The 24014-nt window shown below is 28.9% G+C and overlaps 3 protein-coding genes and 1 long non-coding RNA gene across 5 annotated transcripts; 2 read left to right on the top strand and 2 right to left on the bottom strand.

Annotated features, from left to right (window-relative positions):
• Nucleotides 1-1626: 1626 nt before the first annotated feature.
• LOC101506111 (uncharacterized) lies at nt 1627-6296 on the bottom strand. 2 transcript variants are annotated; one of them, XM_004504014.4, is made up of 9 exons: nt 5752-6295; nt 5176-5666; nt 4781-4853; nt 4102-4182; nt 3938-4001; nt 2846-2933; nt 2652-2736; nt 2409-2488; nt 1627-2160 (listed from the first exon to the last, which is right to left on the bottom strand). In XM_004504014.4, coding segments are annotated over exons 1-9 (1080 nt in total). In that variant the 5' UTR covers nt 5869-6295; the 3' UTR covers nt 1627-2159. The 2 variants fall into 2 exon arrangements, with proteins under 2 accessions (XP_004504071.1, XP_004504070.1); XM_004504013.4 differs by having other exon boundaries at nt 1627-2488; nt 5752-6296.
• Nucleotides 6297-12339: 6043 nt separating this feature from the next.
• Nucleotides 12340-14858, top strand: LOC101505799 (annexin Gh1). Its single transcript, XM_004504012.4, has 5 exons — nt 12340-12508; nt 13297-13442; nt 13639-13857; nt 14020-14232; nt 14358-14858. Exons 1-5 carry the CDS (start codon nt 12433-12435, stop codon nt 14649-14651), a joined length of 948 nt encoding a protein of 315 aa, XP_004504069.1. The 5' UTR covers nt 12340-12432; the 3' UTR covers nt 14652-14858.
• A 518-nt stretch (nt 14859-15376) lies between these two features.
• Nucleotides 15377-16668, top strand: LOC140920908 (uncharacterized). The gene is made up of 3 exons (XR_012163563.1): nt 15377-15510; nt 15679-15743; nt 16534-16668. It is a non-coding gene; the product is annotated as an uncharacterized lncRNA (long non-coding RNA).
• Nucleotides 16669-17449: 781 nt separating this feature from the next.
• On the bottom strand, nt 17450-20508 carry LOC101505462 (uncharacterized). Its single transcript, XM_004504011.4, has 5 exons — nt 20063-20508; nt 19910-19983; nt 18853-18982; nt 18455-18715; nt 17450-18103 (listed from the first exon to the last, which is right to left on the bottom strand). Exons 1-5 carry the CDS (start codon nt 20162-20164, stop codon nt 17681-17683), a joined length of 990 nt encoding a protein of 329 aa, XP_004504068.1. The 5' UTR covers nt 20165-20508; the 3' UTR covers nt 17450-17680.
• Nucleotides 20509-24014: the final 3506 nt, after the last annotated feature.

The raw sequence follows: 24014 nt of genomic DNA, 5'->3' as shown, positions 1-24014 counted from the left end.
TATCAATTATACATAAAAAATACGAGACAAATATTTATTATTAATTAATAAATATTAAAAAAATATGGAATAAATACTTATTATTGATAAAAAAAATGAAAATACATATTTATAATTAATGAATAAAAAGTATATGAAACATATTTGTTATTAATAAATATAAAAAATTATGTATAAATATTTATCATTAATAAACAAGAAATAACATATAAAATCAATAAATGATGGTGGTGGTAGGTATCCATTTTATCACCCTTAATTAAGGGGCTTTAAGTATATTCTTTTTTGATTATAGTTTGTTGAACTTAATCTTATATCTTATTTTGTTGAACTTTGTACTTTTTTGTTTGTCTTAAAAAATATCGTAAATATCATTATAATTAATTCATACAACTGCAGAGTTTTAAGTTCAAATTCGAAACACGACGTTTAATCTAATGATAACAATATTTATAAATTAAATTAAACATTTTCACCTAAATTATCTTATATCTATATAAAAGTATTATAGGCTCCAAATCCCCCAAATTAATAATGCATTTGATGTAATTTTTCAGAAGAAAAATAATGTCCGTAGGTCAAAAAAAATTGACACGTAACCTCACACTGTTTGTTGATGAGGTTTAACATTTAATTTAACATCATAACCTCAATGGTTACCAACATTTTTTCTTCCGAAGAGATGTTTATAATATTTCATTCATAATAATCCCTTGAATATAAATTGAGATATCAATAATATATAAATAACAGTTAAAGATGCGGTAGTCTTTGTGAGAGCATATGCAGATCTCATTAATTAGTCTTATAATAAATTCAACATTAGTTTTTAAAATGGGACAAAAAAAGAGCGTCTATCATAAAAATAAAAATAAAGAATAGCACCAAATTTAGAAACATAAACATTGTCTCTATCCTTGTAGAATTTGTCTATAACAGACTACAAATCCAAATTTAGGTCAAAGTCAACTAGATATATATTTGAAGATCATGAACTCACTTAAGTGCATTTAGTAACTCAAATTATTCACCTTCCTCTCAACAAAGCAAAGATGAGAGAACCCTTCCACTTTTGGAAACACAAAATCACATTGATCATTCTTTATGCACATGCCAATGTCAACACCGTGTTAGAATTAAATGTAATATGACACCTTTTTTTCTGCTCATTCATAAAAAATGATCCAGGTAATTTTATTCAAAAATAATTAATTTATCTAAAAATTGATAAAAATGATCTAATAATTGATAAAGTGACTTATATTTAGGAATAATTTTTTAAGTGAAACTTTTATTTAAGACAAGAGGTGGTACAATAAATTAGATGTAGTGTATAATTATTAATTGAAAGATAAAATTATAAAAAAAGAAATTACTTATCTTAAAAACAGAAATTGATAGTCAATTTGAATTTTTTTTTTTTACTAGATGAAATAGCAAAGTAATTTGCAAACATCAGTGAAGTTCTAAGTTCCAATCCGAGATATAGTATTTAGCCTATCAATATCGGTATTTTATTAGATCAGTTAGACCTTATGTAATTTTTCTCATTTTAAATAAGAATAATTTAAGACAGTGTTTTACAACAAAAACAAAAAATACTTGAAGGACCAAAAACATAAATGGTGAGATCATACTGAGAGGGTTTTATTTGAGCACAAAGAACTGAGTTGTTAACAAACTTTAACAACCTGACTCAACTGCCTCTCATTATGTTTAGCCACTTGAGCAGAACATAAATGGTTCAACAGTTCCAGGAGGTCCTAGTGTGGCATACAGATTGCTAAGAGAATGTTTGAATATTAGTTTAGAAGACACAAGATAGGCCAATTTGAACCCCTTCCAAACCAAAATCTAAATACACAAACTCTGGAATGAGAGGAACATGGTCAAAAAAAAATCCAACCGCTCGTGTCTTGCCTCATGGTGTTCATGGAGCAGCATATGAGGAAGCAACAGATATAGAAATACCCCACCTTACCAGAAGATTCTTCTAAACATATTTGCTAAAGATATCAACTTCTAAAGCACTCCCGTTCTAAGCTCGATTAGAAGGATTGCTAACCTCAGATTATCTACTTGGGCCATAGAACTAGTTATCCTTCGTTTTCCTTTAACTGCTTAAGTATGCCAGCACATAAATTTGCTCCAATTTGTAGTCTACACAAAATAGGCCGTTTTGTAATTATCAGGAATGAACTCTGTATATACATCCTTGCAAATATTTACAAGCATGTTACATGGTGATAACATGGGGGGATTCGTACAATTTCTGCTTCATACTGTCTATTAACTTTGTATCCCATACTAGCAGAAATTGTCAGGCTTGAGACTCAGCCTGATTATTTGGTAAAATGCAAACTGCAAGACTTTGACTAATAATTTGATACATAGTCATAGGTATTTACCAGCTACAGATCCCAGGTGTCTCTGTTTTGCTCAATTTCATTATTTCCTCATATTTTGAAGGAAATACAAAGCCCCACAACTGCAAGGAGGAAAGAGGATTTGCTAATTAGTTTTTTTAATTTGAAGTAAATGAATCATAGATATGGAGGGAAACAAATGAACTGCAACTAATTGATAAACACGTGAAAAAAGGTTGGGGAGGTTCATTCAGGTGAATGTGAGTGAGGGATATTTATGTGCACCTCTACTTCCTTCACTTGAAATTCTTGAGAATGTGCTAAGCAAGGATTGTCGTAAGTTTCAGAGACGGAGCTAGACCCATTCAATCTTGAGTAGATATGTCAAAAAATTGTAACAAAAAAATCAGGCTGGGAAGGACAATAATTTGCTTGATGAGATAGGGTGAAAAAAGATAGCATAAGTACAAAGTTCTTACAGATCACCGTCCAAATAAAGCGCAAAATGACCTCCACCACCAACTGCTAGAGAGTCGGTGGTGCAAAGTGTGAAGTAGCGGTTTACTCCTGCAATAGTATGGTTTATTCAGTACAGTTCATCGAGATAAATGAAGCAGCATTGGAATTCCAAACCAACCCAGGTATTTTCTTTCTACTGTCATGTGGATCAAGAGTTAAGATATAAAGATGGGGGCGACATGAGTGTAATTTTAACTTTATCACGTTTTAAAATTTAAGTAAAGCCTCATACAGTACTCATGCTGAATCGTACACAAAATTACTCTGCTGCATGTCAAATAAAATATTGCATTAACTTTTTGTGGGCAACTACAGTAAGAGAATATCATGTTGATTTTTTTGGTCCGGTCAAATATTTGAAAATTGAAAACCAGACTTATTGTTCTTTTTTTTCAAAAATTCCTCTGATGGAAACTGCTAAAGATGCCAGGAAATTTATCATTTTCAACAATACATATGAATTAGCCTTGAGTTAAAATTAAATGTAGCTTCCAAAAAACTGTCGTATGTAGATTGTAGCATACAAATTATGGGGTCTCAGAAGTCAACAGAAAAGTAAAAGCAAGCCTTCTTCAATGGCAGAATTGGCAATCAATCCTTTGGAAAGATGTTGTATAATATCATGACTATCCCACGTATGTAGGCAGCCTTCTGATTTTTTAAAACCAAAAAAATAGGGTGACCGGGATGGATTCTAACATATAGCCAGATTCTGAGTTACAAAAGTACCATGTTTGTTTTAAAATAAAATAAATTTTATAGCTTTTTTCTATAATGTGCACCACATAACCCATGGGAAATCCATGTCATTAAAACTGATGATGTTTTATCACAATAAATTAACTTGAATAAATTTTCTACTCATCCAAATATTTTTGTAAAAGAAACATCAAAGTATTCATTTGGTAATTTAGTTATTCAACTTAGGCAAGTTATTGACAAATAGAACAAGTTCATCAATGATTATTACATAGAGAAAACACTATATAATGATGAAAATAAAAATAAAAGATAAAGAATAGAATGTTCAAACTCAAATAAAAAATAGATACCTGTTGGGCGATATACAACCGGTTGACCGGAGATATTTGTGAAAACAAATGTACTGTTTGTTCCCTGTACAAAATTTATGTCAACAAGATTAATAAAAGTTAAGACTGACTCTGTAGCTAAGTGAAGCAGCCAATAGTACCATAGTTCGAACATAAAACCTGACCTGGTATTTTCTCTTGTTGGATGGTCGAAGGGGTGCTTCAACCAAGCCACCGAACACTGCTCCTTTCCGGTCTCCAACAACCTGGAACAGAATAGCTAACAACACATTAAGAACCAATCCCTGAATGCAGATTGTAGAATATTATTATCTTGAAGCTTTACTGATTAAAGGACACAATTATGCATTTATCTTTGCAGATTAAAATTGGACAACACACAGGCAACTTACTGTAATATGTGGAACTTTATTTTCATTTATAGCTCGACTCTAAATGCAATCAAATTATATTTAGGTAACTAGACAAAACTCATATGTCAGTATCCAACTACTTAATAAATGTAAAATTTAAATTAAAGGAAAAGGAAAGAGCTTCCACCACCAAACCTAATAGTTGTTTCTTAGCTTCTGGCAAATTCAAATCAACATGGATGAAATATGCACCTCATATCAGTTAACAATTAAATTTAAAAGTAAATTAGAACTAACCATGTTGCAAACCTTATCTCTAATCCAATGTGCAACTCAATTTATCATTCGAACAAAGTCCAAGAGATTACCAATTTGTCTAATAAAATAAAATAAAACATAAAACCGTGTGTGACTATCAGCATGCAGAACAGACATAAATAAATCATAAACAACATAAGTTTATATGTGCTGGAGGGCAATGAAAGTGTACCAGCAAACTCGGTCCCGGAAAAAGCATGCTTCGGCGGTAAAGAGTTGAAAGTGATATCCCATGTCTCCAGGTGCTGCATTACATGCAAAGATGCCACAAAAAAATATTGATCAAATCAACAAGATTTTGGAACATCAACACATAATGGCAAAGAATCTTGTGTTTGCCAGTAAGTGTGTTAGGTTTTGCAGTAATATATGTTTGGATACATTTTCGTAAAAGTGAGTTGAAGGATTAATTTAAGGCTAAAAATCAACTTAGGAGCCAAAAACTCTAAATTCTAGCTTCATGTTATAATAAATACTGGAGGCAAAACCAAGATATTTAAATATGTTAAAATCAATTTTGCAACTTTAGAATCATCAATTTTACCTCATCGAAAAGTGAAAGCATACCTGTACAACATTAACCATTTCCTCCCATGAATAAGAGTCGGAAGCGAATTATAAACCGCATTCCTCAAACTATTCGAAATCAACATGGAAGGTTCTTCAATTTCCGGAAGATGATCAACCAAAGGCACACCAGAAACATCTTTCAACGGCTGAATACGTTTCATCTCAACACCATGTCCATCATTCTCAACATTTTCCCTACCACCACGATCTTGTCTTGGAAATCCACCCATTCTAGCAGCTAGGTAAAAAACTTTACCAATTGATTGTTTACTTTTAGAAAACAATCCCTTCTTAACAACCAAATTTTCATTCATGAGGTGATTGCTTCCAGCAACAATCGCATCGTCATCGTTTGCATTGTTATCTGTAGAAATCGACGAGGAAGATAAAAATGAATAAAGGAATGCAGTAAACGACGACGTATCAGGTCCGTCTACCACTGATTCGCTTTCCTTTAACTCATTCACCTCATCTTCTTCTTCTTCTTCCTTAATAATAATATAAACAAAGCGATAATTAGAAAAATGAATAAAATTTAAAGCGATAATAAGATAATTAATAATCGAAACTTACGGAAGGAGAAAGAGACGGTTTGTTATTGTTGTGGTCAGAAATAGGGTTGAGAAGAACAGTGGTGAGATCCGAAACAAGGTGGACTGCTTTGCTCCGCAACGATTGCTTTTTACCCATTTCTATTCCTATTATTAGAACTCATGCAACCAATATTCAATTTCCACCGTATAATTTTTATTAAATAATAATAACAATATGTTGTGCTTTTGTTCACCGTGCGTATACAATCGCTTTTTTTTTATCCGGCGAAATTGATGATTGTAATTTTCATGATAATATAACTTTATAAAAGGAAAAATAAAGCGGCGCCGGTATAGAAGTGTTTTCCGGTTGTTGAATCACCAAACTTCTTCTATTCGCTAACGATTTTATAATCGCTTTCCCGAGCCATCGATCACAAGGTGGCAAAAGATGCAAAAGCAATAGCTCAACTAAATGTACGAAGTAAACTTTAGTAATGCGTTTGCCGTAACCAACAAAACGGACTTCGTGCCTCTCAGCTTATTTCTTTGCTCAAGGTTACGCTTATTTTTATTTATTGTTTGAACAAAAAAATGGAAGATTATGCTTACTTTTTATAATCATAAGAAGACAAAAAAAAAAAAAAAAAACTCAAAGAGGATTTTGTCAGAAAAAGACAATAAATCATGTTTGGTTGATATGCAACTTATGATTATTTTATTGACTTAACTTATGATTTTTTTTTAAATGCGAACAAATTCTATTGTAATTAATCTATATAAATATGATGTGTCGTATTTAAATCAGAATAAGATATTTAATATTGATTGATCTATCTGTTGAATTAAAATTTAAGGTTTTTTTTTTTTTTGATTTACTTCTAAATTTTTTTTCTCTCTTCTCCCTCATTAATTAATATGATAACCACCGGTAAAATGGTTTTTCTCTCTTTTATTATTCAGTGCAGCAAGTTCTAAAATATGATTTTTTTTATGGAATCATAAAGGCAAGACTTCTTTGTTATTTTTTTTTTTTAAGCTTCCTCCTTTGAAATATTTATAATTCTGTTTGATAAGGATAAAAAATAACTTTATAACTAATAGTTTAGAAATTATAAACTAACTATATTCAATAGCAATCATTTATTAATTTATAAATATTTTTTTATAAAAAAATTCAAGTAATTTGTAAAATTATAAATTATAGTTTTTTTTTTCTTTCATTGTTGTAATTAAAATTATATTTTGACTTTTAGAATTTTTTTATTATAATTTATATAACTTAAAATTTAGTTTTACGTGAACGAAATGTACAACTTACTTACTAAATAGGATATTTTTTATCTTCAAGCTATTTTCATCTTTTCAACTTATCATTCTCAGCCCAGGAAAACTCTTCTAATTGGCCTAATAGGAGTTAGTTTTTTTTACCTTAATTTTGCTGATTTTTTTTAATTCTTTTCGTAAAAAATAAAAACATCACTACTTTGGTCCAATCGACTTATTTTAAAACTGTGAAATTGTTTCAAACCATGGAAAAACAACAAGCATCAATTTTAACTAATGATCAGGTATACACAGAAACTTGCATAAATTTTATGAAATTGAAAATAAGTAAATCCAATAGTCATAGAGTCGATAGTTTTGATCGGAGCAATCATACTTTAATAGTCCACAAGACAATAGTTCCAAGGGAAGGGCGACCAATTGGTCATTTCATTGTAAACCTTCATAACAAGTGGTACAATTATGATAAATATCAAGCTAAACATATGTCTTGTTCACATGTGATAGCAGCAGCATGTTCTAGCACAAAATATGATTATTGGAGTATTATATATGATGTGTACAAGGTGGAAACAGTACTAAAAGTCTACGACGAAACGTTCTAACCCATACCAAACGAATGATATTGGCTACAATATGAATGTGTTAAGTTGTGTCACAATCCACAAATGCGGAAAGTCAAAAAAGGTCGTCCAAATAGCAAACACATATTAGAACAAAATGGACAATACAAAAGAGTACCAAGAAAATGCAAATTATGTCGGGTCTCTGGTCATACTAAGAAACATTGCCCAAACTGTTGAGACAAAATCTCAATTTAATGTTTTGATGAAAACAAACAAAAAGTTAATTAAGAATTCTAATTATGATTCTAAGTGTTTTGATATTTAACATGTGTTTTTGAGTATGTTAAAACAAGACAGGTATCAAACATCACAAATCAGATCAAAGAAAGTAGTTTTGTAAAACGAAGATTGATTATGGAAAACGAATATTGATCTTAAAGCTATTCAGGAAAACGAAGATTGATCTTGACCTTCTGCTGAGAAACGAAGAACGATCTTCGTTTATGGCATAAACAAGGATAATCAGTTTTCTTGTAAAAAGATCTATCCTGGAAACATCATTCATCTTATATTCTCATATAGAATCAGCAAAGGATCAATCTGAGTCAGGTTTGTTCCAGAAATTGAAGAATCAAAGACATATTTCAATAAAGGCATAATACCAGATCAATCTTCAAAAGAGACAAGTGCAAGTACAAGGCTATAAGATGTAAAGTACACGACTGATTGTACTTTTTCAGATCTGCACATGTGACTGAAAAGGATGCACTCAAATCAGACATCTGACACAATCACAAAGTACAATTTAGTTCATCACAAACAAATTCGAAGATCAATCCTGGTTCTCAAGATCGATCTTGGATGCAGCTGTGATTACTCTTTTTTATGACAAACTTTATCCAACAGCTTTTTCATAACAGCTGGCCCTATTTCAACGGCCATATGAGCTGTCCCAAGCCTTCTTGAAGTCTATAAATGCAGCTTCAAGATAAAGAACAAAACACAACTAAAAGTACCAAGCAAAGATCAATCATTTGAATCATACTCAAGCATCTCAATATCATTCTTAGAGCTTGTTGTTTTTAATCTTTGTGTTGTGTTAGAATCAGTATCAACTGAGTTCTATTTACAGAATCTATTTCTCAAACAAGAGTTGAGAAAATATCCAGATTCTAAACAATCTCAAAATCACCACTTTGTAACTCAAGGTTATTTTGTTAACATAAGTTTGAGTGTTTTGTAAAAATCCTTTCATGTTTTGAAAGGTAACTTGAAAAATCCTTTATGAAATAGTAAGGTAGAACTGAGGAAATCCTTTCTAGGTAGAAAGATAGAAACTGTGTAAAGATCAAGATTGATCCGTTAAAACCAAGAACGATCTTGGCTTGAACACTTAGTGAAAAATCTCACGGCTGTGAGGACTAGACGTAACCCGGATTGGTGAACCAGGATATATCCTTGTGTGATCTCTCTATCTCTATCTCTATTTATCTTATGCTTTACAATCAAATCATATTTTGATAAAATTGATTTTACTGTTTTTAAAACAAACCAAGATTGATCTTCAACAAAACCAATATCGATCTTCATCACTGCCAAGATCAATCTTAGATTGAGATCTTATTTTTAAAACAGAATTTTTAAAATGGACAATTATAATTTAAACCCCCCTTCCTTATAATTGATATTTCTACTTCACAAACGCTGTTGGCGCATCGACTCAAATTTGATGTATTTTTTCTTCAATTTTAATGTATTTTCTATGAAATTTATAATTTAATTTACTCATTTTAATTATAATCATTTTTAATTATAATTATAATAGTTATTTATTAAAATTATAATAATTATTTATTATTATTATTATTATTTATTATTTATTAACTTATTTTATTAAATAATTAACAACAATTGTTAAAATGAGAAGAAAAAAATTGCAAGTTGCTACGAATTTGAAAATAAATTGCCTTCAGGTGGCTGTTGTTCCGGAAAGCGAACTCCAATTGAATTAAAAAAAGCAAGACAATCGCGTAATATTTTTTCAATGTATGACATTTGAATAATAAAAAAAAAAATATTTAAAAAAAATCCATAAAAAAACATGAAATAATTTCAATTATGAAAAATGTCACATATAAATAGCATTAAATTTAACATTTTAGTTTTATAAGAACATTTGTCAAAAAATAAAAAAATTATATTAAAAAATAAATTTTAAATTTTTTTGAAAGTTGAAAATATTGTTTTTAAATATATTTAAAATACTTGTTAACATTTCTCTTAACATATTTCAATGCATATTTAAATAAAAACTACAATAACAAAAGGAAAATTTAAACATAAATATAAGAATAATACCCTATCTCAGTCTCATTTATAATCTTTAATTGTACCATATTACTTGTCTTCTTTTATTATAAATGAAACATAAATTACTTTTTATACTAATATATTCTTATTTACTATATCTCAATTTATTTAAGTGCTTCATTTGTTATAAATTCTAAGAAAAATAAATAAATTCATAGGTTTAAAAAGATCAGTCATCTTTATTTAATATTCTAAAATTAATAAAAGAGGTGACTGTATTTTTAAAATTATCCTTCTCAATAATATTTAATATAAATAAATTGAAGAGTTAAAAAACAATATTTTTAATAAACATGGCTTTTTGTTTTCTCCTTAGAGTAAATAATATATCTTTTATTTAAAAGTTGTTAAGTTTCTATATGAAAAAATTTCTTCACAAATTAATGACAGTTTTGTAATGTTTTTAAAATATTTTTATCTGTTTATTTCTTCCACTATTTCCATTATTACCATTTTTATTGCTTAAACTACTTACATTACAATAAAACCACTCATATATTCATACACTAATTGCATTATTTGTTACATCTTTTTAAATAAAATTATTGGTCCTTATTTTTTTAATATATAATTTTATTCTTTAAACCACTCTCATTATAATAAATCTATCAATATATTTTCCCCCACTAATTGCATTATTATTATTTATTTAGCCATTTGTTAAAAAACCAAAATTAGGTATCTTAAAGTTGCAAATTGATGGAATTTTTTATTATTTATTTATTTATTTCTCCCACTTATTGCATTATTATTTATGTAGTCACATATTTAAAAAAAATATCAATCTTTATATTTTTTAATATATTACTTTGTTGTTTAAACTACTTTCATTACAATAAAACTAGCTATGTGTTTCTCCCACTAATTACATTATTATTATTTATTTAGCCACATATTTTTGTTAAAAAAAAAATCAAATTTATGTCAATTTTATATAATTTTATACTTTTTATTTATTTATCTTTCATCATTATTTGTTACATCGTTTGATCATTATATTTATGTATTACTAAAACCTCCAATTATTTTAATTGTCAAATATACACGTTCCTATTCAAAAGAATGATATAAAACAATTCTATGATTATGTTGAAGAAGAAGATTCGCACACAATACATGATTTTTTAGTCTCATTTAATAACGTGAGAAAGTTAAGTCAACTACTCATAAATCCGAAAAATAAAAAGAATCTAGATTCACTCACCTCTAAAAGACCAACCAATAATAAACTTAGTAGTTATATATAAGGATTTTTCAATTTAATTTTGAATGGTTTGTGTTATAATAAATATATCAAATTTATATTAGAAAGTGGTCTATTTATTTTTTTTCATACCAACTACTTATACCACAAATCAAACTCAATTGTCCATAATTATTATTAAATCCATCTATTATTGATTTTCAAGATAAACCAATAGAAAAACTACAACTATTAAATTAATTAAATTATTCATTTTTTATAATTCCAGAAATACCCTTATTTTGGGAGGGAAATGTTTACTTTAATGACTTATCTTTTAACATGTTAGACATTTCACTAAACCTTACAAATATAATACTAATTATATTTTCTTTTCCTACTTTTTAGGTGACAATAATGATGCTTGTATCAAAGAATATAATTGCATTTACAATAGCATTAAATGGTTCACAATTTCACGATCTTTTTATTATATAATACAAATTTATTTGACTATTATTTTAATTATTTATTGAGTCTGATTAAAGTATTTAAATTCATGTAAGAAACTCATTAGTTTCAAGAATCTTAGATTTCCTCAATATGATAAATAATATTATTAATATTTTATTATCTACATTACTTGGTTATTATTGATATTTTATTTTATTATAATTGAAAATATTAATCACGCGGTGCACGATGCACGTGTCACGAGTCTAGTTGAAAAAGTCATATAAAATAAGACATGTTAGAGTCATTTCCGGAGGTTCCCGCGTAATCATCTATTAAGCGAGTATGATCTGCTGTCCAACTTTTTTATTTTTTATCTTGTAAAAAAATAATATTTATTGAGGCTGGAACTTTCTCTTTTTTCACTCTAAGTGGTTTCATGGTTTGATCAATCGTTGAAAACCATAAACTCAATAAATCTTACTCCATTCAGCCACTATTATAATATATAATATACTTTTACAATTATTAAAAAAATTAATAAAATAAATTTTCTAAATTTCAAATAAAATACAAGTTAGATTTATTAAATTATTATTTTTTAAAGTCAATTCAATTAAATGCTAAAAGTATTTTTGAAATAAATAAAAGGTATATTAAAAATAATAACATTTAAAGTAATTATTTAATTGAAAATTAAAAACCATTAATAATTCTCTTAAAAATATATAGAGCCGATGAGACACTTGTAAAAAGAAAGTAATATTAGCATGTCTCCTTTATAAATGATTAAGCTCGCATAATTTCCGCACATTGCATTCAGTTTTGAACACAACAGATCGTGAAAACACACAGAGACACCATGGCTACATTGAAGATCCCCGCTCACGTTCCTTCTCCATCCGAAGACGGTGAACAATTGCGAAATGCTTTTCAAGGTCAACACTCACTCCTTCATTTCATTGACTTTTATTTCATCATCGATCTGTTGATTTTTCTTGATCTATCTCGTTTGCATTTTATTTTGAACCGTACATTATCTGATCGTGCGGAATTAAATGTGTATCGTGTTACCTAATAGCATTCATCTCTTATTAGATCATCAAATAATTATTTGTTGCAGCGCTTTTTATTAAATTTTCATATGCGTTACGTTACTCTCCTGTGTTATTTCTGGTTGATGAATGTCGATTATCACTCTGATGAGATTTGATTGCATATGTGTGTGTGCGCGCTCGTTTAAAAAGAAATTTAAAATTCCTAATCGGGATCTTGATTTACTATTTTCTAAGCAGAATGATTTCATTCACACGCATTTCAATTTGATGTAGCTTTAATCCATTAATAAGCTAACCGTGTAATAGATAGGATTTTGATTTTATTTATTTATTTATTTTGTGTATGTTCGATCTATATATTAAATGTAGTCCAAATTATGATTTCAAAATATCATAATCATATTACATTTTGTAAAGATTGAAGTTGTGAAAAATAAAGCAATGCTCAAAGAAGGGAATATTATATGAACCACGGATACTAATATGGACATTGGCACATCGAGAGTGATACTAATTTGAGAAAATGAATTAATTGACACGGAAACCAGAACACGACTTCAATCAGAAGTGTCGGTGCTACAATGAATATACTTTCTTGCTATGAGAAAACAAAGGAATTTAATTTTTATTCATGTCCATCTTATTCTCACCGTGGCGTGTTTTTGCAGGGTGGGGAACGAATGAAGGCTTGATAATCTCAATCCTGGCTCATAGAAATGCAGCTCAGAGAAAGTTGATTCGAGAAACTTATGCTGAAACACATGGAGAAGATCTTCTTAAAGATTTAGACAAAGAGCTTTCAAGTGACTTTGAGGTCAGTTTAAACCTTTTGATATCTGGCTTCTTTATGTTTTGACTCCCATTTCATTTCTATTTTGATTTCACTGTCAGTTATCCACTTTTAAATTTCACAGTACTTAATTTCAGTGTTTTATATGGATAATCACATTGACTAAGGGAAACAAATGAAGTTATTTTCCTATATAATGTTTATGTTTTGAATATAACAGCGGGCTGTGATGTTGTGGGCATTGGATCCTGCTGAGCGTGATGCCGTTTTAGCTAATCAAGCAACTAAAATGTTGACTGCAAACAACTCAATCATAATGGAAATTGGTTCCACAAGATCTTCACTCGATCTCCTTAGGGCAAAGCAAGCGTACCAAGCCCGTTTCAAAAAGTCTCTCGAAGAAGATGTTGCTTATCATACTTCTGGCGACATCCGCAAGGTAAAGCCTTAACCTAGTTAATTTCATGACAGAGAAGAGTTGCATGTTCTTACACAATATTTAGATTATGATGCATCTCTTTTATTTCTTTTTCAATCACAATATTTACCAATGTTTTCCACTATTATCTGATGAAACTTTGTTTCTGATACTTCTTAAAAGCTGTTGGTTTCTCTTGTGGGCATAGTCCGTTATGAGGGGGATGAGGTGAACATGACATTGGCAAAATCTGAGGCTAAATTGCTTCATGAGAAGATTGCAGAAAAGGCTTACAATCACGAGGACGTGATCAGAATTGTAACAACAAGGAGCAAAGCGCAGTTAAATGCAACACTAAATCACTACACCAATGAGTTTGGGAATGAAATAGACAAGGTTTGAATGTTTGGGCCATTTAAGATTCTCATTTCTCAGTTTTATATTCTGGTCGGTTACTTCAGTTTTTTTATAAGATTAATCAGGTGCTTGTAATAAAACTGACAATAAGCTTCTGGCTGCAGGATCTGGAAACTGATTCAGAAGATGAATATCTGAAATTATTGAGGGCTGCAATTAAGGGCTTGGCCTACCCTGAGAAATATTTTGAGGAGCTCTTAAGGTTGGCTATAAACAAGACGGGAACTGATGAAGGGGCCCTTACTAGAGTGGTGACAACTAGAGCTGAGGTTGATTTGCAGCGAATTGCGGATGAATACCAAAGAAGAAACAGTGTTCCTCTTGATCGTGCCATCGACAACGACACTTCTGGAGACTATCAGAAAATTCTTCTTGCTCTGTTGGGACGTGATGAATAGAGTTTTACTCTGTCCAGAAGTCGTGGGATTGCTGTTGATCTCTGGACAATGTATACAGAATTCGGTGACTTGCTGGTCGTGATGCTTGTGAGATGTATGAGTTATCCTGGTGGCTTTAAATAATATGTTTTTTGAATATGGCCTGAAATTCAAAAACAGAACTTTGCCTCCATAAATAAAGATATAATTGTCTTGTTTCTCTTGTTACTACGGATCAATTATTTATATTTCCTACAGACATTCTATAGTTCTAAAAAGAACACCAGCTATTAGCCGTTAGGCTAAAACATAAACCAAATAGGCAACTATGGGAATTAACTTCCCAACAATATTTTTTTATTAAGTTATTAATTATTAATCTCAGAGTGAAGATCCGTTGAGGTCCTTGACAAAAATCTAGGATCCAATTTGGGCCATCACAAAAGGAAATACAACTTTTAGTGCATCACAAAAATATACCGATACACTTGTGAGTCTTAGCTCAAGTCCAGTGTCATTTTTTTAAAAAAAAGTTAATAATAATAATAATAATAATAAATAATAAATAAAATACATCAAACACCCACTCTCACTCTCATTCTATCTCATTCCCTCCTTTTCTCCTCTTTCTTCTCTCCCTCTCGGCAAACTCCATCTCCCCCATTTTTTTGTTTTTTTTATTTTGTTTTTCCTTCTCCTTGCTTCTTCTCACTCCACAATACTTAAACTCTCAACCATTAAAAGAAATTTAACATCCCCAATAGCATAATTTCTTTTACTCCTATAAATTCTCTTAATTATGATTTTAGGATATGGTATGTGCTCTAAGGAAGGAGAATGATACTCATCTCTTGAGAGTTATTTATTAAGACTCTTTGAGGTAAATACACAGCTTTAATGCTAGCATGAATATCTATAAAAAAATGTAGTTTTGATTAAAAATCTTATTTTGTGGTTATAATAGATTTAAATGATTTTTATATTTTCCTAGAGTTAGCTAACTTTAGAATAATTTTTCTAAAGTATTGATAATACTTTTTTTACTCAGATTTGTCAGCTGAGATCATGACTGCTATTTTGAGAGTTGTTAAAGAACAAACATTCTCCATAGTTGTAAGTTGACGAGAGTCATCGTATTATATTTTTATATAACTATAAATGTTATTATTTAAAAATTTATGGAAACACAACATTTGAAATTTATCCCGATTTCGTCAAATATTTTATTTTAATGATCCTTGTTATATAATATGTTATTAGTTTGATTTACGTATGACGCAAAAGTATTTAAATATTGAATTGTTATGCGATTGAATATATTTTCCATGAATTAAATACGTGTTTTGGAAAATAGTTGTTATAATTATGAAATCGTTAACAGCGTGAGATGCACATATTTACCTCGTTTTGATTAGGGAGAGTTATCCGTTAATGAAGCTGCCCCTATCGAAAATGTCATCTGTAGGAGGATAGGACTATCAACGAGATGTAAGCTCCATAATTGATGTGTGATGACGCGTTTCAAGATTGAGAGGAGAGAGTTATCCGTTAGATAGAGTCACCCCTAAGGGAAATGTCACCATTAGAAGAAAATTGCTATCAATGAGATGAAGTTGTCTCTTGGTTCGCAAGAATTTGTATTTTTACTTGTTTGATTTTTATGATGATTTTAAGATTATTATTCATTTCGATTTCGTTTTACTATTAATTGAATTTTTAATATTTCTACATACATCTAAAATATAAGTTTAATGATTTTATTATGTATATAACATAATCGCCACAAGATTGTAAAACAATTTTTCGTGTCTTTTTGTGTTTTCCTTCTAATTGATGGTGATTGTTATCTCCTTACTAAGTCTTTGTGACTACTTACCCTTCATGTTGTTTATTTTTTTTCCAGATTCACAGGCAACTGAGTAGCAATCTGTTAGTAGATTCAAGTCTCAACCATATTTCTTTTTTGTAGGCCTCTTTGATCGAGAACCATTTTTTTATAAAGTATATTGAGTCTGATGTAATTTGCAGCTATTTTGAGTCTATAAAGTCTTTTTGGAAAATTTATTAAACAATTAGATTATTCTCTTTGGATTTTGACTGAATTGAAATTTAAACAGAAATTTTATAAATTTGAAAACGTTGAAGTTACATAGGGTACTCTGTCGAAATTTCGAGAAAAATTATATATTGTTTTGAAATGATTATTGAAGACTAATTAGTCGCTTAATAGTTAAGTCAACTTGTCAAACTATGAGTATAGTTTGTGCGTGAGTCACAACGTTTAATTTGCATATTCCCTCCAATTTCTTCTCTATTTATGAACCCTCAATTAATAGTCTATTAACGGTATGTTCTTTACAACACTCCCAGATTCGTTCTCATTGAGTCAGAAACTTTGCAATTTCACTTGTGTCCACCTCTGTTTTTCTTATGCGTTGTTTCTCCTATTGGTAGTTAGTACTTCGATGTAGATTGTTATGGATTGTTTTAAATTTCTCTCCAATATTGAACTTAATATTTTGGTTTTTCAATGAAAGCTCATGTCATTGAATGTTTAGATTGAAAAACGAGATTCGTGGGTTTTACTCTAACCATATTTATGCTCTTTTTGTAATTCAAATAAAGGGGCCACAATGTTTCTTAGAATGTATTGTCAGGCACCTTATCATCCCTTAACTATGTGATATGACACATAGTAAATATAGTGACAGTGAACTCCCATAAAAATGTTAACACCGCCATCAGTCAAAATATTCATTTTTTAGATGAGGGTTCACTTGTTCTCTTAAGGACTTCCGTGTCCCCGTTTATTTTTAGACTAGAACAAGAAATTGTATTATTTATAGTAAATTCTTATCAGAAGAATATTAACATGGTTGTGTGTCTCAAAATAAATAACCATTTGCAACCCTTATGGTAACACAAACTAGTTACACTGCATCACTATACAATACTGACAATCCAACAAACCGATCCTTCCCGTCAAAACATGGGAGTTCAAGGAATTCATAATACCCATACAGTGAATTGGAGGAACTTGAAAATCAATTTTAATCCAGGACAATGCTGCTTCCTCCACCGGGAGGTCTGCGAGCACCTAGTATTCGGTCTCTGTTTTCTGCCTTTCCATCAGAAAATATGTTGCTTCCTCCTCCAGGGTCTCTGCGGGCACCTAGTATACGATCTCTGTTTTCGGCCTTACCATCGGCAAATATGTCACTGCCAGCCATTTCTCTTCGTGCACCTAGTATACGGTCTATGTTTTCTGCCTTACCATCAGCAAATATGTTACTGCCAGCCATTTCTCTAAGTTTAGCCACCATGCTGAGAGGCTTTTCCACTGATCCTGGAGTAACATCTCCCTTGAAAATATCATTTCCCGTCAGCTCTGCAAACTTCTGGTCATGTATTTTCTTTGAGGTCTTCTGAACTGCTTCTTCGCCAAATAACATATTACTTCGGCCACCAGCAGGCTAATAAAAGAGACGAAATTGTTGTCAAAATGTAATTAATATAAGGAAAGACGAAAGAGCATATGATAACGGTCTTGTTTTGGTGAGGGAACAAACATTATGATGTAAAATAAAATATCTTAATAATTTGGCCCAAATCAGTGGTATTCGTCAAGAGCTGCCTGCGACTGTATTTCTATTACACCCTAGGCATATATATCTTTGACATGATTATAGGCAAATTCATCTGGCATTTGAATTTCTCACAGGCAAATTCATCTGTGCCTCGTTCATTGTGAACAACTACATATTTGTAAGAAGAAGAGATAGATAAGATGTCATGACCGATTTTAATGCTGAGAAGACACTTACACTGGAAACTTTTGAATCCAAAGTGCGTGCAACAGCCAATGGACGAGGCACAGTTTCACGAGGAGTGCCAAATATATCATTTCCACCGAACTCCTTGGTCTTGGAACTTGACATCAGTTTCTTACTATTTGTGTCTGGTTCATTTTGCAATGTTCCACCAAGTTCACGCTGCTTTGCTGCCTCGGGTAAAGAGGTTGGCTTCTTAGGAGAAGTGCTTTCTTCAGTGTTGAATGATATCTGACTAATTCCATTCGTTGTTTTCTGAGATGCAATTGCAGGGAATAAAACAAGAATACTGTCATTGCAAATTCACAATGTAGTTGATATTTGAGAAACACTCACATTCATATGGTCAAATCTCCAATTTCCTTCCAAAACAAGACAATCATTTAGTATACCTGATATACACGTATGCCTGTTCTGTCTTTAGAATTTGCAGAATTGGCTTCTGATGTGGTATTCTCAGTATTGGTTGAAAATATACGACTTGCCGTTGACTCTTTCATTCTATACCCTGAGCTTGTTTTCCTGAGTAATACACATGGAAGGATATGCTTTACAACAATTTTTTTTTTTTGTAAAAACTAGAGTATTTTAAAAAAGAAACAGAAATATGGGGGGACAAACATCAAAACCCACAAAAAAGGAAAATAAAGAAAGCTTAAAATAAGCTAAAATTAGGAAGACCAAGTCTAAATGGGAAATAAATCCCATCATCTAGTGAAGCTGGGGTGGCTAACACCTAAAAGAAAACAAGCTTTACAACAAAACTTGATAAAATGAATCTTTCAAAATTAAATAACCAGCATACTGTAGTTTTTTTGGTAAAAAAAAATCATACTATAGTTTTAATTCAATTATTATCTAATAATTTTCAGTGTTTAATATTCATGCTGCATACATGCACTCTAAAAATACCAGTAATAGTTAGGGCAAATTGCAACCTTATTTCCAGTTTACAACAAATTTCATGCCAATTGTTCATTTTCATCAAGTTCAATTAGCTAAATTTCAACAGATGATGAATGCAGGAGGCCAATGATTGACTTCTTCTCAACAAAACAGACTAAAAATGGTAAATTACAACATCTTTCGTAAAATGGTAAATTACAACATCTTTTGAGCTTACAAGGAATTTCATGCCACAGTGTTCTTGTTCGTCATTAACACAATTCTCTAAAAATTTCAACAAGTAAATGCAGGAGACCAATGATTGACTTCTTCTCAACACGTTCACATTAAAAATAGGGAACAAATTCAAATAAATAACCTAATTAGAAAGAAGGGAAAAAACCAAAGCCACATAGAAGCGAAAGAAACACAATCGGATCAAAATCCGAAGCAACAATAAATCAAAATTAATTAAAAATAAAGAAAATAGCATTAGCAGATCTGAATTCACATTTCAACATTTTAAAAAAATAATTAAAAAAGAAAAAAGAAAAAATGCATTACTTCTTGGATAGGCTTTGTGCTTCTTCATCGGTGAGCTTGTCGCGACGGAGAACTTCACCGATTTTATCTGAAGGCTGTGTTTACAAAACGAAGAAACTGATTATAAACAGAATCCAAAGAATATCGACAGAAATAGAGTAAAATCGTAGTAACCTGGTGAGGGCGGTGGGTAGAGGCGGCGAGCGGAGGTGAATTTTCCGGCCATGTTAGGATATCGGAGGTGCAAGTTTGGGAGTTTCTGATAGGTCTCTGCATTGTGTTGAGGTGTGCGTGTAATCGTGTGCGATGATGTGAGTGTAAGGTGTGCGCGGGTGGGTGGGTGATAGGGTAATGTTAATTACCAGATTTGAAATCGCGTTTTAACGATAACCAACTACTATAATCAATAATCAATTAATAATTTCTTTCTATTTCTATTTTTTCATTCTTTGTTTTGATGATTTCCTCTTCCAAAATCTACCAAAGTCACAAACAATTTTGTAAGTAAATTCTGGAAGGGTTTCTCAACAAAGAAAAAAACACTCTGGAATGGAATAATTTTGTGTTTTTTATTTTGCATATGTGTCTTGGCCACCTATATATATTTTAGAAGTGTCGATTCAATTCTTTATATAACAACGCGTTATAAATACAGCGGTTACAGATAAAGCTTGTAGCTGTTAAGTCAAAATTATAATTTAGTCAATTATTTCAAAATTATCATTTTTGGATAAATTTTCTCAATTCAAAAATATTTTGAAAAGGAATACTCCAACTGATCTAAATTATAAGAAAGAATAAATAAATAAATATCAATATCAACAAATTTATTTATTACTATAATTTTTTGAATATTTTTACAAATATATTATTTATAAAAAAATATAAGACATTAAATATACCTACTAATATTAAAAGACAAATAGTAAATGCTGATAAAAACCAAATTATTTAAATTATAAATACATCTTAAAAGTTACAAATTTTTTTTATAGATGAAATCAATTTTTTTTTCTTTCTATAAATGGATTTTAGAGGTAGTATTATAGAAGCAAGAGAATCTACGAAGATATGTGTTTCAATAAACTTTAAGGAGAGGAAGTGAGGGGAGCAAAATTACTCCTTAAGTGATTTTTGTTCTCAGACCATAAGTCACTTAGAAGTATTTAGGAACTCTGAAAATCTTTCCTATTTTAAATTTAAACATTATTTCATAGTCTTGATTTTAAAAAAAGAATAATAATAATAACAAACACAATTGGTGGGGTGTATCTGTGTATCAGGTGTGTAATTAAATAATTTTTAGAGAGATTAACCTCAATCTTTGTATTTTAAATGTTTAGTATGTGCCTTTTAGATGTAGGGTGGATACCTTGGGTGTACTTTTATCATTAGATACAGGGAGATATATTAGTTATGTTCTTAAAAATGATAAACTCGTTGGAAGATTCATTTATGGCTCTAAGAAAGAAATTGCACACAATAGAACACCAAAAGACGCTGTGGATAGCAATTAGTAAGTAAGCACAACTACAACCGAATAAGGTTTTGTAAATTGACGTTTATATTTGTGCTTGATTTGGGTTTGTTAGTTGTTAATTAGTCAAGCGATGCTTGTTAATGATATAATACAATATTAGGAAAACATCCGTGCATTCTTACAGCTTTAACTTTTTAGTTTGAGATATTTTTATGTGTATGCTTTTTTATAGTTAGTATATTATAATTAATTTGATTTTTATATAGACAGTATTAAAAGACACTAATATTAAATAATTTGTTCATAAAAAATATTTGTTTTTGGAATGATTTTAATAATAAATTATGATTAATATATTATTATTAATATTATTATTATAATTATTCTTATTTTTATTTATATGATATAAAATAAAGTTAAATATGCGTCTTTTCTTTTGTTATATTTCTTAGTGATAAATATTTGTTACATAATTTTGTTGGATATCAATAATAAATAGTTATGTCGTATTTTTAAAAAATTAATAAACGATAAATATATGTTCCATGTTTTTATATAAATCACTTATAAATATTTGTCCCGTAATATTTTTATAGTTATTGGTATCACATTTTATGTCCTTTGTATGAGTCATTTGTGATACATGTTTTTATTTTATTTATCAGTGATAAATATTTGTCATGTATTTTTTTATGTATCAATGATAAATGTGTCTTTTTAAAAAATATCAACGACAAATATATGTCAGTGTTTATTATATTTATTAATAATAGATATGTGTATTCAACATAACAATATTGGCATTGATAGTTGAATTAAGTCTTACAAATTGATAAATATTTATTTTGTGTGTGTTTTAATATTTATCATCGACAACTATTTGTCCCATAATTTTTTATATTTTATCAGCGATAAATATTTGCCCAGTATTGTTTTTAGTATCAATAACAAACCATTTTTCATGTGTCAATAATTTTTTAATGTATGAATGACAAATAATTATCTCTTATTTTTTTTATTATATTTATTAGTAATAAATTTTTATTCCCATATTTTTTTTAATATTTATCAGCGACATTTATGTGTTATGTATTTTTTATGTATCAATAAAATATATTTATTATTTTTATATTTATCAGTAATAAATATTTAGTTCATATTTTTTGTATTTATTAGTGATAAATATTTATCATATATATTTTATATTTATCAATGATAAATATGTATCTCATATTGTTAATGAATCAATAACAAATATTTATCGTGTATTTTAATACATCTATCAATTAAAAATATTTATTCTTGTGTTTTTCTATATTTATTTATGATAAATATTTTCCCGTATATTTTATATTTATCAATTACAAATATGTATCTCGTATTTTTAATAACTAAATTATGAAGGGCCGCTATTGGGCTGTTTATTAAAAGAAAATAAAACAATTGGTGAGGGCATCAATTTTTTTTTATTATAATATAATAAAATGATTTTTGGTTAAATATATTTTTAATTTCTACAAAATTATGACCTTTTAAATTTAGTTCTTAAATTTTTTTTATTCACTTCTAATCTCTATTATGATTTTATAGAAACTAAAAATATTTTTTTAAATTAAAAAAAAAAAAACTTTTCAAAGTAGGGACTAAAAGAGAATAAAAAAAATTTAGGGACTAAAAAGCTTAAATTTTTTTATAGGGACTAAAATAAAATTTGAAATTTTATAAAGACTAAAATTTATTTTATGTCTTTTTTTTAAGTTATTAAAATTGTACTTTTTTATTAAGAATATAATTTTTAAGATTAAAATATGACATACAAAATACTTATAGACGACTTTGTAAATGACAATTATTTATCTCATATATATATATATATATATATATATATTAGTTATACATATTTTATTTAATATTTTCTATATTTATTATCAATAATAAATATTTATCTCGTATTAATGTGTGAAAAAATATAATTATGTTATAATTGTTCTCATTTTTATGTGATGATATTGAAAGAAAAAATAATTTTAAAGATTATCTAACAACAAACGTTTCTCTTATATATGATATTTATTTTAAAATTCAACTCATAATTAATTTGTCTTATGTATGATAATTTAATCACTTTAGTGATTATTTGTCTAGTATATAATAACAATTTTAAAATTTTTGGTTATTAGCAATTTATTTGGTTAATGATAGTGATTTTAACTAATTGATATGCTAAAAATAATCTTGTAACTAAATAAATGGTGACAAATATATATTTTGTGTATAATTTAAAAAAATAATAATGAACGTATTATATTTTTCTTTGAAATTATAGGTTTCATCAGTTTGGTTTTATTAGGGCTCTAGGATAAAGTATTGCAAAAACTAATTCAAATCAAATCATATTTTTTTTTTCTCTTATTAGTGTCAACTTGTACAATATACCAAATAATTGTCTAATTTATAATTAATATAAATCATAAATATACCATCTTATTATTTTTTGAGGCAAAATATACATTCTTATTTTTACAAAAATAACAATTGAATGATTATCTTTTAAATAATTTTAAATACACAAGCATATCTTAAAAGCGTTAGATTCAATCATAAAGAGAAGTTTTAATAGGATAAAATTGATTTTTTTTTCTCTTT

Source organism: Cicer arietinum, chromosome 6, assembly GCF_000331145.2.
Source record: "Cicer arietinum cultivar CDC Frontier isolate Library 1 chromosome 6, Cicar.CDCFrontier_v2.0, whole genome shotgun sequence".
In the NCBI taxonomy this organism is placed as follows: Eukaryota; Viridiplantae; Streptophyta; class Magnoliopsida; order Fabales; family Fabaceae; genus Cicer; species Cicer arietinum.
The sequence above is the reverse complement of the archived record's forward strand: the minus strand, read 5'-3'. Positions and strand labels throughout refer to the sequence as shown.